The sequence below is a fragment of the Nelusetta ayraudi genome, unplaced genomic scaffold (assembly GCF_046127955.1).
Source record: "Nelusetta ayraudi isolate G7.1 ecotype Tasmania unplaced genomic scaffold, CSIRO-AGI_Nayr_v1 ptg000008l, whole genome shotgun sequence".
NCBI classification, from domain to species: Eukaryota; Metazoa; Chordata; class Actinopteri; order Tetraodontiformes; family Monacanthidae; genus Nelusetta; species Nelusetta ayraudi.
The window spans coordinates 585649-599096 of NW_027466058.1; the positions used below are offsets into that span (position 1 = coordinate 585649).

At 46.2% G+C, this 13448-nt stretch overlaps 1 protein-coding gene across 2 annotated transcripts in view; it reads right to left on the reverse strand.

The window, feature by feature from the left end:
• mark1 (MAP/microtubule affinity-regulating kinase 1) overlaps positions 1-13118 on the reverse strand; it is a 32851-nt gene extending 19733 nt beyond the window's left edge. Inside the window, exons 1-3 of one of the 2 annotated variants that reach the window (XM_076018483.1) lie at positions 12696-13118; positions 8516-8716; positions 3014-3067 (exon numbers count right to left, since the gene is read on the reverse strand). In XM_076018483.1, coding sequence (XP_075874598.1) covers positions 3014-3067; positions 8516-8716; positions 12696-12746 — 306 coding nt within the window. In that variant the 5' untranslated portion in view covers positions 12747-13118. The remainder of the gene's footprint in view (positions 1-3013; positions 3068-8515; positions 8717-12695) is intronic. The other variant, XM_076018484.1, reaches the window with a different exon arrangement.
• Positions 13119-13448: the final 330 nt, after the last annotated feature.

Sequence of the window (13448 nt, forward strand, 5' to 3'; positions counted from 1 at the left end):
CTGGATCTCGCCGGGCTCTAATGCAGCGGCGTCGACCGCAAAGCCGCACTGTGCAGGACAGATCGCGGACATTTTATTGAGCGTGTGAATGACGAATGTGCAGTGAATGGTCGAAATTGAATGGATTAGCATTAGATGTTGTTTTTCACCCTGATTATGGTGGAAAATGTTTTTGCTGCACTACATTTAAGTTCCCTGTTGACGGCTGATTTGGATTTTTATTTTCAAATTCCAGATTATTTCCATTAATTCTTATATATTGATATTTTGTTAATTCTTTGCAGTGGCTCAGGTCTAATGATCAAATCTGATCTCACAAGTTGACTGCATGCAATGCATAATGACAGAGATTTGCTTTTCCTTTACCTAATTTCCCCATATTCCCATTAATTCCCGATGACATTTTGAAAAATTAATGGGAGCCACTAATAGAAAACATCGACATTTCCTCTTTTTCTTTTGCCAGATATGACCGACCAGGGCAGCGGTGTCATGCAAAAGCCATCGCAAGACGCATGTTCCCTTAAATGGAGCCACCCAGTAGAGCCTATAGGAGCAGAGTATAGGGAGTATAGGGCACACTGAGGCGAGCGAGACAATCGATTCAGTCTGGGAGACGACTGCTGCATTAAAAAGGCAGGCTTCTGCATTGCAGATGCCACTTCTATAAACCATAAAGCATAAAGGATTCGAGGCGAGCACGCACACGCACACGCACACGCACACACACACATACACAGGCACGCGCGCACGCACACAAGCTTGCAGCATACAGAAACACATCAAAGCAAACACATCCATAAAACAACAGCGTCACATTCATACATGCTACTGAATCAATAGCAGCAGTTACACGACTTCTCCGTATTGACCCTCAGGTCTGCTGCGGCTGACATTTGGATGGCCCTCTGAATAATTGATCAGAGGGACGCCGATTGGTTCCGCAGTCTCACATGATACGTCCGCCCTGCCTCTCGGCATGCAGGCGGGCCGGACACGCCGACCCCTCGCCTGCGTGACCACTTATGACCGGGATGAGACCCCGATCGATGGAGGCGGGATCGGTTAATATCCTGAATCGCAATGACTCAGAGCCGCGTGGCCACCTCTAAATGGTTTGCCCGCCCCCCCGCCCACTTTTTTGGCGAGCTGATTGCCCGACGAGAAAAACAAAAAGGACTCGCGAGAGCACAGAAATTCACGGATTTCTGTCGGACTAGATGAGCCAGCACGTTTCAGGGCCCGGAGAAGATTTCTCTCTCACCGATGATTGGCCGAGGAGGCGCAGTTGGATCCCATTAGGAGCCGGAGTCAATTACAGACGGGTTTTTAATTTTGGAGAACAATGTGCGCGGCAGACAAAACGGTTTCGTCGCAGATTTACAAGAGGGATTTAGACGGAGATCCAAAGTTTAATTTGTCCCCTCACAATCATATCCTGCCTGGTTATATGAGCCATCATTTCCTGGAATAACACAGTCGAACATTCAGTTATTGGCCTTGTTCTGTTTGCGTCGAACCCCTGGTTATTTATATTCCTGTATATCACGATTCTGTGAATATAAATACCAGAATCCCTTCTGTGATTGGTGTGTCCCATTCGCAAGACACATTATTAACGTTGTGAATTTTTTTTTTTTAATTAGCGCACTGTTACTTACTGCACACTGCACTACTACAGTACTACCCAGAAAAGTCTAGAATATCCTGAAAAGGTTGTTGTATTTCCCCATGTCTGAATTCAACCCAACCCAAGACAGACTTTTTAAAGGCTCAGGACCCTTTTGCAGGTATTTTGGATTCTTTGGACTCTTTGAACCTACAAAACTGAAGCTTTTCACAGTATTCTAATTTTCTGAGTTTGTGGGTTTGTGGTTTTAATAAGCTGAAAATCTTAATCAGCAAAGTTACAACAAGGAACTGCTTGTCAGTTTGCGTGTAATGGCTCAATAAAATTTGTTGGTTTCATCTTTTGTGTTAAATTGCCAAAATAAAACAACTTTTACTTGATATTCAAATTTTTCAGGTAGTACCTGTAAATGCCAATATTGTGTTGCACTGGCAAAAAGGCAAAACTAAATTTCATACACAAAACAATACAAACACCAGCAAATCGTAATTGTGCTTGGTCGAAATTTTAAAAGTATCGCTTTTATCTCGCAAAAAACAGTAACGTAAACGCAGCTGCAGACTGCTAGCTTGCATAGTGAAGCGCAAAAACTGAATCCCCACAAAACCTGAACAACGCCGGGTCGTGTGAGTTCAGGTAAACACGCCCGCTGTGGGCATCTTGCTCTGTTAGAATACAGCCAACACACAACCGCTGCTGCCGCTGACCCCAGCACCGTGCGGAGCGCCGCAGGCCGCGAGATCCACCGACACATCAACCGTCGCAAGCGTGCACGTAAATAACGATCCAGCAACTCCGAAGAACGTCGGCATGTGACACTCTCGGCAAGTCGGGCAATGATGATGTAATAGTTCCCTGACGATGAAAAGGGTTCCTGTCAGCCTGCACCTGCATCATTTTTAGACCGAAGGTGGGCGACGCTTGCTCATTCTCTGCCGGCCGTAGCGGCAAATGCCTTCCGCGTCTTTATCGGCGGCAAAGAGCAGGATTCTGGAATTTGGCGGTGAGAAAAAAAAATAATCAGGCAAAGGCTCCCAAACGTCTCCTGTACGCTGTAGTAGCTCGCCGCTGCTTGACGAGGCTAAGTGACAAACAGTCGGGCAGGGAAGGCAGGGTGCGGGGGGTATTTTTAGCCGCTCCTTACCGCAAACCAACAGAGAGTGAGGGAGGAGATTAAACAAGCCTTGTGGTGTCTCCTGACTACGTCTGATTACATTATGTAAAGCAGCACATCCTGAGTTCAAAGAGCAGAGAGGCAGAGCGGCCGCAGCTCCGCAGTGACTAACGGAAAAGCCATGAGCGCCCGGAAAAAACTACAAAAAAAAAAAAAAAAAAAACTTGAGACGCTTAATGTTGCCATGTGGCCACGGAGGCACAACTCACCTTCTGCAGGCTGGTGGGATTCAGCTGAGTTTTGTCTATAATCTTCACCGCCACCTGGGGGAGACGGAGACAAGAGGAGAGGGTGTGATGAGAGAAAAAAATGGCAGGAGTCAGAAGCGACTTGTCCTCTGCATCTTTGCTGCAGGAGTGCGTTAAAGTGAGCTGCACGCGTTAATCCACGTCTTCTTTGAGTGCACGTGAATGCATCTTAAAAGGTCTCATAGCCATTTTCGTATGTTTACTTTTCATCGCCGCAGTGTTAATGTTGTTGACGAAAGATTTTCATCATAGTTATTGTGAATGACCTTGTTTTCGGACTAAAACGAGAAAATTACTAAATAAAAATTCATTCACAGGGACGAAAAGACGATGACGAGCTGTATTGACACTTTTGGCAACGAATAAAAACGAGACAAACACGTCCATAGCTCGAGCTGGGAGGAAAAACAATCAGAGCAACGTGGTCAGGAAGTTGCGTGGTACGTACACACAGATTATCCGGATTTTCCCAATTTGACCTTTTATGACTAAAACTAAATCAAATTTTGCTGTCAAAATTAACACTGCATCGCAGAAAAGATGAGCAGCCTCACACCATTAATGGTCAAAGAAATTTTAGCAGCTTCCTCAAAAAAAAAGTTCTGTGACAAACTTGGAAGAGGCGTCAGTGCCCCTTGTGACATCACAAACGGCCGACTTCCACGAATGAGTGTGTCTCATGCTAGCATGAAGCCAGGCCAGCCATCTACCGTAAGTGACAATAGCAACGTGAAGTATTTTTGCCACACCACAAGACAAGTGCGTCTGTCACCGCCTATTCATGGTGCGTTTGAAGTCAGTTCGGAAAAAGAAAAAAAAAAAAACTAAAAATGAGTGCTGCAGGAAACAGCTGCGGCCAGCGAGGACGGGACACAGGAAGTGCACAGCATGTCTAATGTATACCTTGCATCCACTATGCGAACAGGCAGAGCTAAAAATAGAATGCAGATGATCCATCGAGAAGCCTCCTGACTGGGTGGACCCGCTTTTTTCTTTTTTTTTTTCTTTTACACGTATGCTACGCAGCAGTTTTTGCTGCCTTTTATAGGGCCGTGATGCATTAGCTCAGCCGTTCTTTGGCGGATTCATTAGGCCAATAGGTGCTTAACAGGACGGCTCAACAATAAAAGCCAACGCAGAGGAGCAAAATGCCAACATGGCAAGCCGTTTGAAGCACTGACCATGAATAGAAGTATTAAACAATAGGGTTTTTGGCTTTGGGCTAGTCCCCGCGAGCTGCAATAACACAGCCAAGCATATGGGAACTCCTTTGTAAAATGGCCTGTTGTACGCCCAGTGTCAGCCAGGTAATCTCATTTTGCCCCGACCGCCGTATTTTCTGGCCTAATGAACACACTTGAAGGGACGCAGCCTCCGGCTCTAATCGCAGGCATCCTGTCGAAGGAGGAAAACAAGGAGCTGCTGAGTCATAGTGGAAGAAAATGCAGGCTGTTTATCCCAAAAGTTGTTTTTTTTCCCCCTCCCGAGCATGATGGGCCTTTCTTTGAGTCTCGTCCTCTCCAGCCTGAATCACATCAACAACGAGAGGATCGGAGTGATGAATGGAAGAAGTCGGCGGCGGCAATAATTCCTGAAACTGTCACAGTCTCAGATTTCAGGCCACGCAGGTGTTTGTTTGTCTTGTTTGAGTTGGACTGCGGGTGCTCGTCAGTCTCAGGCTGCTGCACTCGCTCACCGACTATTCGGCATTTACCGTCACGCCTCCTCCATGCAAAGCTGCCTCCCCGTACTTGACTTTGCGCTCACAGCTTGAGAGGCATGACGACGTGTAAATGTGTGTCCGTGTGCGACTGTTGTCATTCCGACTGGCCCTCCGAGTGTGAATAATTCAGTCTCGCAGTGACATAAGGCCAACCAGCATCGCTGTCAATTATTTAGGGACTCCAGACAACATGGTTTCCCGCTGGTCATTAACCGGTGTCTTGTCATTTATCAATTGTTTCATTAAGGAGTTTGTACATGTTATGCATATCAATATATACTGAGGCAACACTTTGATATCACTGCACTACTGTCGCATACCGTATTGTCATTATTTTACCTGATTTATTTATGTTACTCTTGTGGTACCTTTCTGATTCACAATGAGAAATAAAAACATCCTCGTTCCCGTCTTCCCTTTATGTGTCAAAGTCCCTCCCATAGTGTGTCCCATGTTTTCTTCAGTAAGTGCCCCAATTGAGCATCTTATATATTATATTGTATTAAGCTACTGAATTTTGAATGATAAAGACCCAAAAGAGACTGTTTAGACCTGCTCCAAAAAAAGGGGGTTTGTTTTAGCTTCCTGCTTTGCTGTACCGTCCAAATCTTTGGGAGGGAACAGAACAAGAAGGAGGTCTGAGGGAACGGAACAAACATCTGACTGTGGGGGGAACTGTCACCAACTTTGGACAGGGATCAGTAAAGTAAGAGTGACATCACAAGGGGCCAATTTCTCACAATGCGTGTATGATCATGCACTTTGTCAGAAGTAAATGATGACTGACTTTTCAGTACTGCATTTCTGTCGGACAACATTGCTCATGAGATTGTTGTATTAAATGAAGTTTTGATTGTGTTGATTTTGTTTTAATCTGTAGCTTATGAGATTTGATAATGAAAAGAGCTTTATAAATAAAATGTTATTCTTAAATTGGACCTTTAAGGGAACGAAAATCTGCGACATACAGATAAAATTTAGTGATGCTTTTTTTTTTGCTCTCACTGTTTCCTTCGTGACAGCTCACTCGCACGTTTGCTCGTCTTTGTTTAGCTCGGTTGTCTTTGAACAGCTGTACGTCTATATTTAGCACCTTCAGTGCATTTGTTTCTCCGAGAGCGCACAAAGAGCGACTGAAAACTGGAGTCAAACTTCTTTGATGTGTCAAAAATTCAAGAAAAAAAAAAAAAAGCACCGGTGGAGTTATTTAAATGACACACTCATCTTAACCCCGTTGACTTTACAGAGGGGGGGAAAAAAGTGAGGCTTGTCCCTATTTTTAGAACACTTCATTATGAAAGTGATCAGCAGATTAATGGTAAATCATGGCTGCAGCCAGAGTCAACATCATTGTTCCGGCTCATAATTCTGTAGTGGGATGGATAAATAAAGAAAAAATGAGCCATTACAAGACAAAATCTTTCTTTTTAGTTTTCAAATAAAGAAAAAACCCGAGATGGTAAAATAATGTTGGAGCGTTGTGTCGGTTGTAGGTCAGTGCTCGTTTGCTGGAGACAGAGAACACTTTCTTTTTTCATTTCATTTTTTTTTTTCTACAATCAAGCTTCCATTTGTCACTTTTTAGCTGCCAGAACGGAGAATCTCTACTGGGGCCTTGACGGATCCAAATTTAGTAGGTTACGTTCTTTTTCCATCTGTTCCATCTCTCACTTTGATCAATGTCTTTGCATTCTGACAAGTCAGCAAAAGCATTCTGGCCCACGTAGCAGCGTGTGACCTTCCCAGCAAACGTCGGGTAAAAGCAAACCCAATACGGCTGTTAAAAGGATGCTGAACGGATCAAGTGGTTTGACCTGGGGCGCTATTTATATCCTGGCTTCCACAAACTACGAGATGACGACCCTCAGGTGTCTGAGAGATGGCAATAGTTGAGTTTCCATAAAGTGTCAGGTGAATATTAAATTTTTTTTTACAAAAAATGAAACGGCAAGTGCCATCTTTGTGACTTGATGTGATATGAATAAATAAGGCGACGTAAAGCGAAGTTCGGCCACAGGACGGCGCTATGAGGCTCCTGAAAGTAGTGAGCTGAGGATTTCAGGAAATACTGTCCATTGGTCAATCATTCTTGGTGGTCAGCTAGCATCGGTCACGAGGAACGCTGCTCTTAGACAGACATTATTTGACAAACCTTTTTCCAGCCAACAGTTTGCACATTGGCTTCGATTTGAAAAAGAAAAAAAGAAAAAAAATGAATGCCAAATTCTTTTAGAAAGTGTGTTTCAAAGGGCTACATGTAAACTCAACTGATGGCAGTGGAAGACGTGTTGGAAGGATTTCTGAGCTTGTGAACGACACAGAACAGGTCTCTGTTTTCTACTGAGGCAAACTGGAGCTTTGATTACCAACACCACTGCAGTCTGTGTGTGTGTGTGAGTGTGAGTGTGTGTGTGTGTGTGTGTGTGTGTGTGTGTGTGTGCACTCCATCATGAGCAAAAATTAAACTGGCTTCCTTCCAAGACACCACCAGCGTCTGCGGTGTGGAGATATTTGATTTAAACAGATTTTTCCAATCAATTTAGGAGAAAAGGTCTGATCACAGGCTTCTAGAATGCTGTTTTGGACTCAGGCGCATGATTAAAGTCAAGTTACAGTCAGTGCGATGGCTTGGTTGGGAAAGCTCGAAAGCTGCCAAGGCACCGAGCAAAGCATCACAACTTAAAGTAAGCAGGGATTTGCTTTCTTACACCTTCTCTTAAGTCTCTGCTAGTCTCTCACATTAGCTGTGTTTCCATCACCCCTAGAATTGCGCAAAAGCAAAATATCGCAATAAAAAACTGGTAATGGAAACACCTAAACTTTGAAAAACCTCTGAAATATCACTGAAATCATTGGGCGGTTTTTCAGACGCATCAATATAGAGGTACATCGCAAAAGTGTCATGGTAACACTTTTTCGAAAATGCAGATTTTCCAAGAAATCTTGTACCTCTATCCTAGAAGTAGGGTCTTGCGGGATGAGTTTTTACGAGAATTACAGCTTATTCGCACTGTTCAATGGAAACTCCTGCAAATCGCAATTGTACTTTCTCAAAATTTTAGAAATATCGCTTTTATTTTGCGAAAAACTGTAACGGGAACCAGCTAGCGACTGTATAAAGCTAGCTCGACATTTCCACCAAAGAATATCACCTGACTCACAGAATTCACTTGGGAATTGTTTCATTTGTATTTTTTTTGGGATAAGTTACTTTGCCAGCCTTGTATGGAAGAGTGTGCGAGTGTTTCTGAAGCAACGTGCTGGTGGTGCTCCCACAGATTGATGAACCCCCCCACCCCCAGGGATCTTGTTTACAGATAAATGTTCTTTTTTTTTCTCCAGAAATAACAGAAGCAGTAAAGGGTCAAGTAACGGCCAATTCCTTGATATTCCACATTCAACCATAGATTGTATTTTTATAAGCCTGTTCCAGTGAATCACAGCTGCCGACAGGCACAATGGCCCCATTGCAAACTGTACTACGGCTTCCAGTCTTAAGAGCAAACTCAGAAAAGAGCCGAGCAGTAAACCAAATTGAATAAATTGACATTGAAAGGGTTTTTTTTCCCCCTCCTTGATCCTACAGCCCACTTCGCGTTAAAATATTAAACATTAAGTCTTAAGAGCAGTTGAAATGCAAATAATGGGATAGAAAAAAAAACTACAGAGATGAATGATTTATTTCCGATGGACACAAAGTTTTACAAATTCTATTTTTAAGAAGAGAAAACTTGCGCTACCTCCCGTCCAGTCAGGATGTGTCGTGCCAGCTTCACTTTGGCGAAATTGCCCTTGCCGATGGTCTTGAGGAGGCGGTAGTTGCCGATGTGGGGGTGCTCCTCCGTGGAGGTGAAGGAATTGCGGCATCGCGGCAGGCTGTGGCGACTCGCCGACTTTGTGGGCGGGACCGGCGGTTCCACAAAGCCGTCCACTGAGGAGTGCTGGAGGAAGGAATACATAGAGCGTGTTCAATAAAACTATGGAAAACAATGCGGTGGGAATTTAGTGCATTTGCCGAAGTGGGAATACTGTTTTTGTGCCGAGACCGGGATGAATCCTTTCACACTGGGATGGGCAAACTATGGCCCGGGGGCCATATGCGGCCCGTTAAGCTTTTTAACCCGTCCGCCGAACTTGAAGAAATTATATTAATAGTAATTAAGTCATAAAATAGTTGTATTTCATCCATTTTTTCAGTGCTTCAACAGTCATTTCAATAAAAAGCTAAATACCGTAGGACTTCAAAGACACATATTTTGTCGTAATTTTGAACATTAAGCCACATTTTCTACATATCTCATGATGTATTTTTTCTCCTGTGAGGTGGGTCACCAAAACACCCCATCCATCTGCTGCTGCTCTGGCCCCTCTGTCAAGTTTTAGAACCCACTGTGGAACCACCGGTCAAAACGTTTGCCCAGCCGTGCTTTAGCCTGAACAAAGAAGAAGGATCCCCTGTCTGTCACACCAGCTGAGAGCTGAGAGTGCAGCTGGTGATGCAGACACATCTCGCACCCGGCCTGCAAAGTGCACAGAGGAAGTGTGTCTGGGAGAAACCAGACGCTCCACTTGTCTTCGTGACACCGTAACCTCCAAACCTAAGGACCTTATCAGACGCACCGCGGGCTTTAGGCAGCTGAATCCTCTGACTGTGCTGTTTTAAGAACCGACTTGAGTTTAGGAGATAACGACAATAAAAATAATAATAATAATGATGACACTGGCTTCAGGGAGGACCCTGAAAACAACAAGTGTCCCTGTGTTACGGCATGTGAAGGTGAATTGTTAACAGCTCGCTGTACTTGCAACGCTGGCACAGTATTTTTTTTTCTCTCCTCCTCCTCCTCCTCCTCCTCCTCCTCCTCCTCTCTGCTACAGCAGCTGCTGATGTCAGTCCAGGTCAGAGATCCCATGATCCCTCGCTCCTCCTGAGCACCACGCCCCAGCCAAGGGAATAAAGCCTCGGTCTGGTTACCCAGGCTGCACTGCTCCTGTTTCACACGGCTGAAACCAAACACCCTGCAGGGTGCGCGCGGCGTCAAGACCGAGGGAGAGCCGAGCAGCGGGATTCAAACACTCTCCGGTGTCAAGGTGTGAGGCAGAGAGGAAGGCCAAGGCGGGGGTGGGGGGGTTATTAATTCGGTGCCAGTGTCATTGAACATCAGCCCTTGTGATGTTCAGAGGGCAAATCAGGATTCAAATCAGTGCTTTCACATATTCATGGGTTGAATCAGGTGCATCGCTACGATCTAATCTGACTCACCAGATGGAGCATCTTGATAAATCCTTTTTATTTCCCCTCAAATATTCATCTGGTAAAAAGTGCTGACAAAGCATTCAGAGAAGGGGGGGAAATCTTGGAGCGGGATTGGACAAACCTGTCGAACACATTCAAGCAGACCAATCAGATTTGCCACTCTCAGCTCCGCCAAGTTGCCGTCACTCGAGGCTCTTCTTTTTTTTTTCATTCAAGTGAGGAATGACATGATCTACTTCTCGCTGCCCTGCGGCAACCTGGGAAGCTCCGCAGTGTTTAACTAAACTCTTGCCAAAACTCTGCTGGGAGTGAAGACAACCAATGAGGTCTCCCAAGAAAAGCCTTCCTTGGAGTCTTTGCTCTTTTTTTTTTTTTTTTTTACGCATACAGACCTTCCAAGTCTGATAAAAAAAAAAAAAGAAACCCAGCTAGAACAGGAGCTACACTTGTCTCTTTAGCATCTCCCAGACTCACTCAGTGACGCTTTGTCTACTTCTAAGGGTTTTTGGAGAGGGGGGGGAGCTAGCAGGAGCGGCATCCTGCTAGCGTCACAGCTAAAAGCATGCTGGATGCCTGTAGAGTTCTAAAACTAAGTGAAAAACGCCCTCTGTAGAAGGTTGGCAGGATGGATAAGCACAGTTTCAGACTTGAAATGTCAAGTGATCCAGCTGCGCTCCTTGATAGCCAAACCTTTCCGATTAGCCTGGGGTTATTTCCACAGGCAGGTCGTTTGGACGACACGCACAATTTGTTTGTTTTAATCACGCGTTTTAAATCCCTGAAGGACAAACGACTGACTTTATAGCTTTAAGACAGCCAGACGTCATAACGGATAACAAACACATGCACGGACACATATAAGAAATAAGAAAGCTAGTAGACGGGAGAGCTTCCTCTGCTTTGCTGCACTAAAAGCCACTTGTCTCCCAGAGTAATAAGCTATTATGCAATGCAGTTCAGCTGCTAGTGGGCCCTGGGGCTGCCTGATGGAGCCCGGCAGAGTCAGGCGAGGCTGCCCAGCTACCACCAGCGCTGCAGAGAAAGGCCTCTAATAGCCGCCTGGGAGTGAGCGTCTATCGGACCTTAAAGCAGCACTAGACTGTTAAGGCAGCTACATTAGGACTGCCCTAAGCTGATGCATCGTTGAACGCCTGCAGAGAGCGATCAGAGTTGACAACGCCGCGCAAAGTTAACGGTGGGGTTTGTTGAGTCATTAGGGTTTGATATTGATGCACCAATAGTGGAATTCAGGCCTGATGATAACAAATAACAGAGGTGTTTTTGCTGTTGTTGCCTATTTTGTTTGGTTAGGAATGGTGCCACTTCTTATTTAATCTTCTTTTCCATGGGAAAAAAAAAAACTTTGGAACCTCACATACATCTACCTTCTCCATGGGAATGTTGATGGCAGTCTAACAGCTAAACCTTGGCTACCGCTGTTGGTACACGGCATCTTTTTCCGACAGCAGCAGTCAGTGAGGCGAGGGTGGACCGATACCAATGTCAGGCTGAGAAGACAGGTGGTATCAACACAACACCCAGCTAAATATGAGTAACAGGGATGCATACATGCAACAAACAAATACTAGTTTGACTGCTTGTACATGTAAAATACAAGGATGCCGGACAGTCTCCTGTTTTAAAGAAGTAAAAGTAACAGTGAGGCAGATTTATCAAAGCCTGACATACAGAGATTTTGTTTGGATTGTTCTAATAAAAAAAAAAGAGGGCATCATTGTTATTTTCATCATCATCATCATCATCATCATCATCATCGCTGAAATCCAATTTTGTGGTGCGAACATGGGGGAGGCAGCGTGTCAGAGGAGTCGTTCACAAACATTCCTTCACGCCAAGTGAATGGGGGGGGGGGAAATGCTCTGCGATGGTTTTGCGGGGCCTGCTCTTTCTTTGATGGGGGGGTGGGGGTGGTTGCGTGTGCGTGAGCTAGCGTGCGCTGCCTCCGCTCATCAGCGTCGTAGCGGCGCAACAGTGAACAACAACACGACCCCCCACCTCCACACTCTCTCCTCCTCCCACTGACTAGCCCCTGAGCGTGCAGTTACACCAGAGGCCCACCAATAAGGTGATGGATGTGACATTGCGATGCTACCGAGCGGCGTCGTACCGCCGTAAACTAGGGCAACATCCTCCCCCACCCCGCCTAAATATTGACGGTCTGCGTGGACCGAAGAGAGGGGGGAGAGGAGGGATGAAAAAAACACCCTGTCCGTTGCATCATTTCTCCTCCTCATAAATACAACGTACCACCACCACCACCATCACCATCATCATTCTCGCTCATGTCGTTTACGTTAGAGCTTCGCAGGTAGCACGAAAGCCGAGAGAATGTGTGTACTGACGCAGTGCGTTGCTGATGCTAACACCCGGCACGGAAACTGGGGCAGCCGCAAATTCAATTTAAAGAAAAAAAGAAAAAAAAAGAAAACGCCAGCTGCACCTTTACGGTTCGTCCACCGTTCTTTTGGCTGGGTCAGAATGAGCAGGGGAAACAGGAGAGGGTTGCAGCGGAAAGAGAGCCGCCTAGTCGGCTCCCAACCGCTGCCGTTAAACAACGCCAGCGACCCCCGGGTGCAACAGAACGAGCCACAGCCCCGCACGCTTCTCCGGGCTTCAATTTCCCCCGACCCGCCGGTACTTACGTTCTCGGTGTCGCGCTCGTTCACCGTGGGCAATGGCGTTCTGGTCGACATCTTGCGGGCTTTGCAGGCCGCTCAGCAGCGATGCAAGCGGGGCTGGGGCTGGGGCAGAGCGGAGCGGAGCAAGACACGGCGGTGCGGGTCCGTCGCGGGGTCGGTGGGGGAGCGCGCGGAGCTCTACATCCCTTGCTAGCTGGAGGAAAATACCGCAAAACAGCGGCCTTTCACCGCAGCATAGCCGCACGCCAGATTTCTTTTTTCCCTCCCCTGTCTCTCTATCTCTCTCTTTCTTCTTTTATGTGTCTATGTGTCTCCTCTCCGCCTCCTCCGAGCCCGGAGCTGTGTGTGTACTTCCTCCCAGGTAAGCTAGTGTCAGACAGAGAGGGAGGGAGGACAGACGGACCGGCAGAGAAAGGGGAGGGGGGGGCAGGCCAGGAAGATGCGTCGGTGCTGCGCAGCGCATCTCAAAACCTCCCACCGCCAACAGGAAGGATGGAGCTTTCTGTCCCTCTCTCCCAGACACACACAGACACAGACACACACACACACCCTTTGTCTGCACTCTATAGTTCATTTATTCAAGTCACCAGAAAGAGAGAGAGAGAAAAAAAAAGCAATGTTACGAGCGCGGTCGAGGCAGTGTCAAGCATGTGCAGACCGGAAGCAGGACCAGCTACACACCCAGAAACAATTAAGCTTTCACCCCCATGGATAGAATAGAAGTGTGTGTGTGTGTGTGTGTGTGTGTGTGTGTGT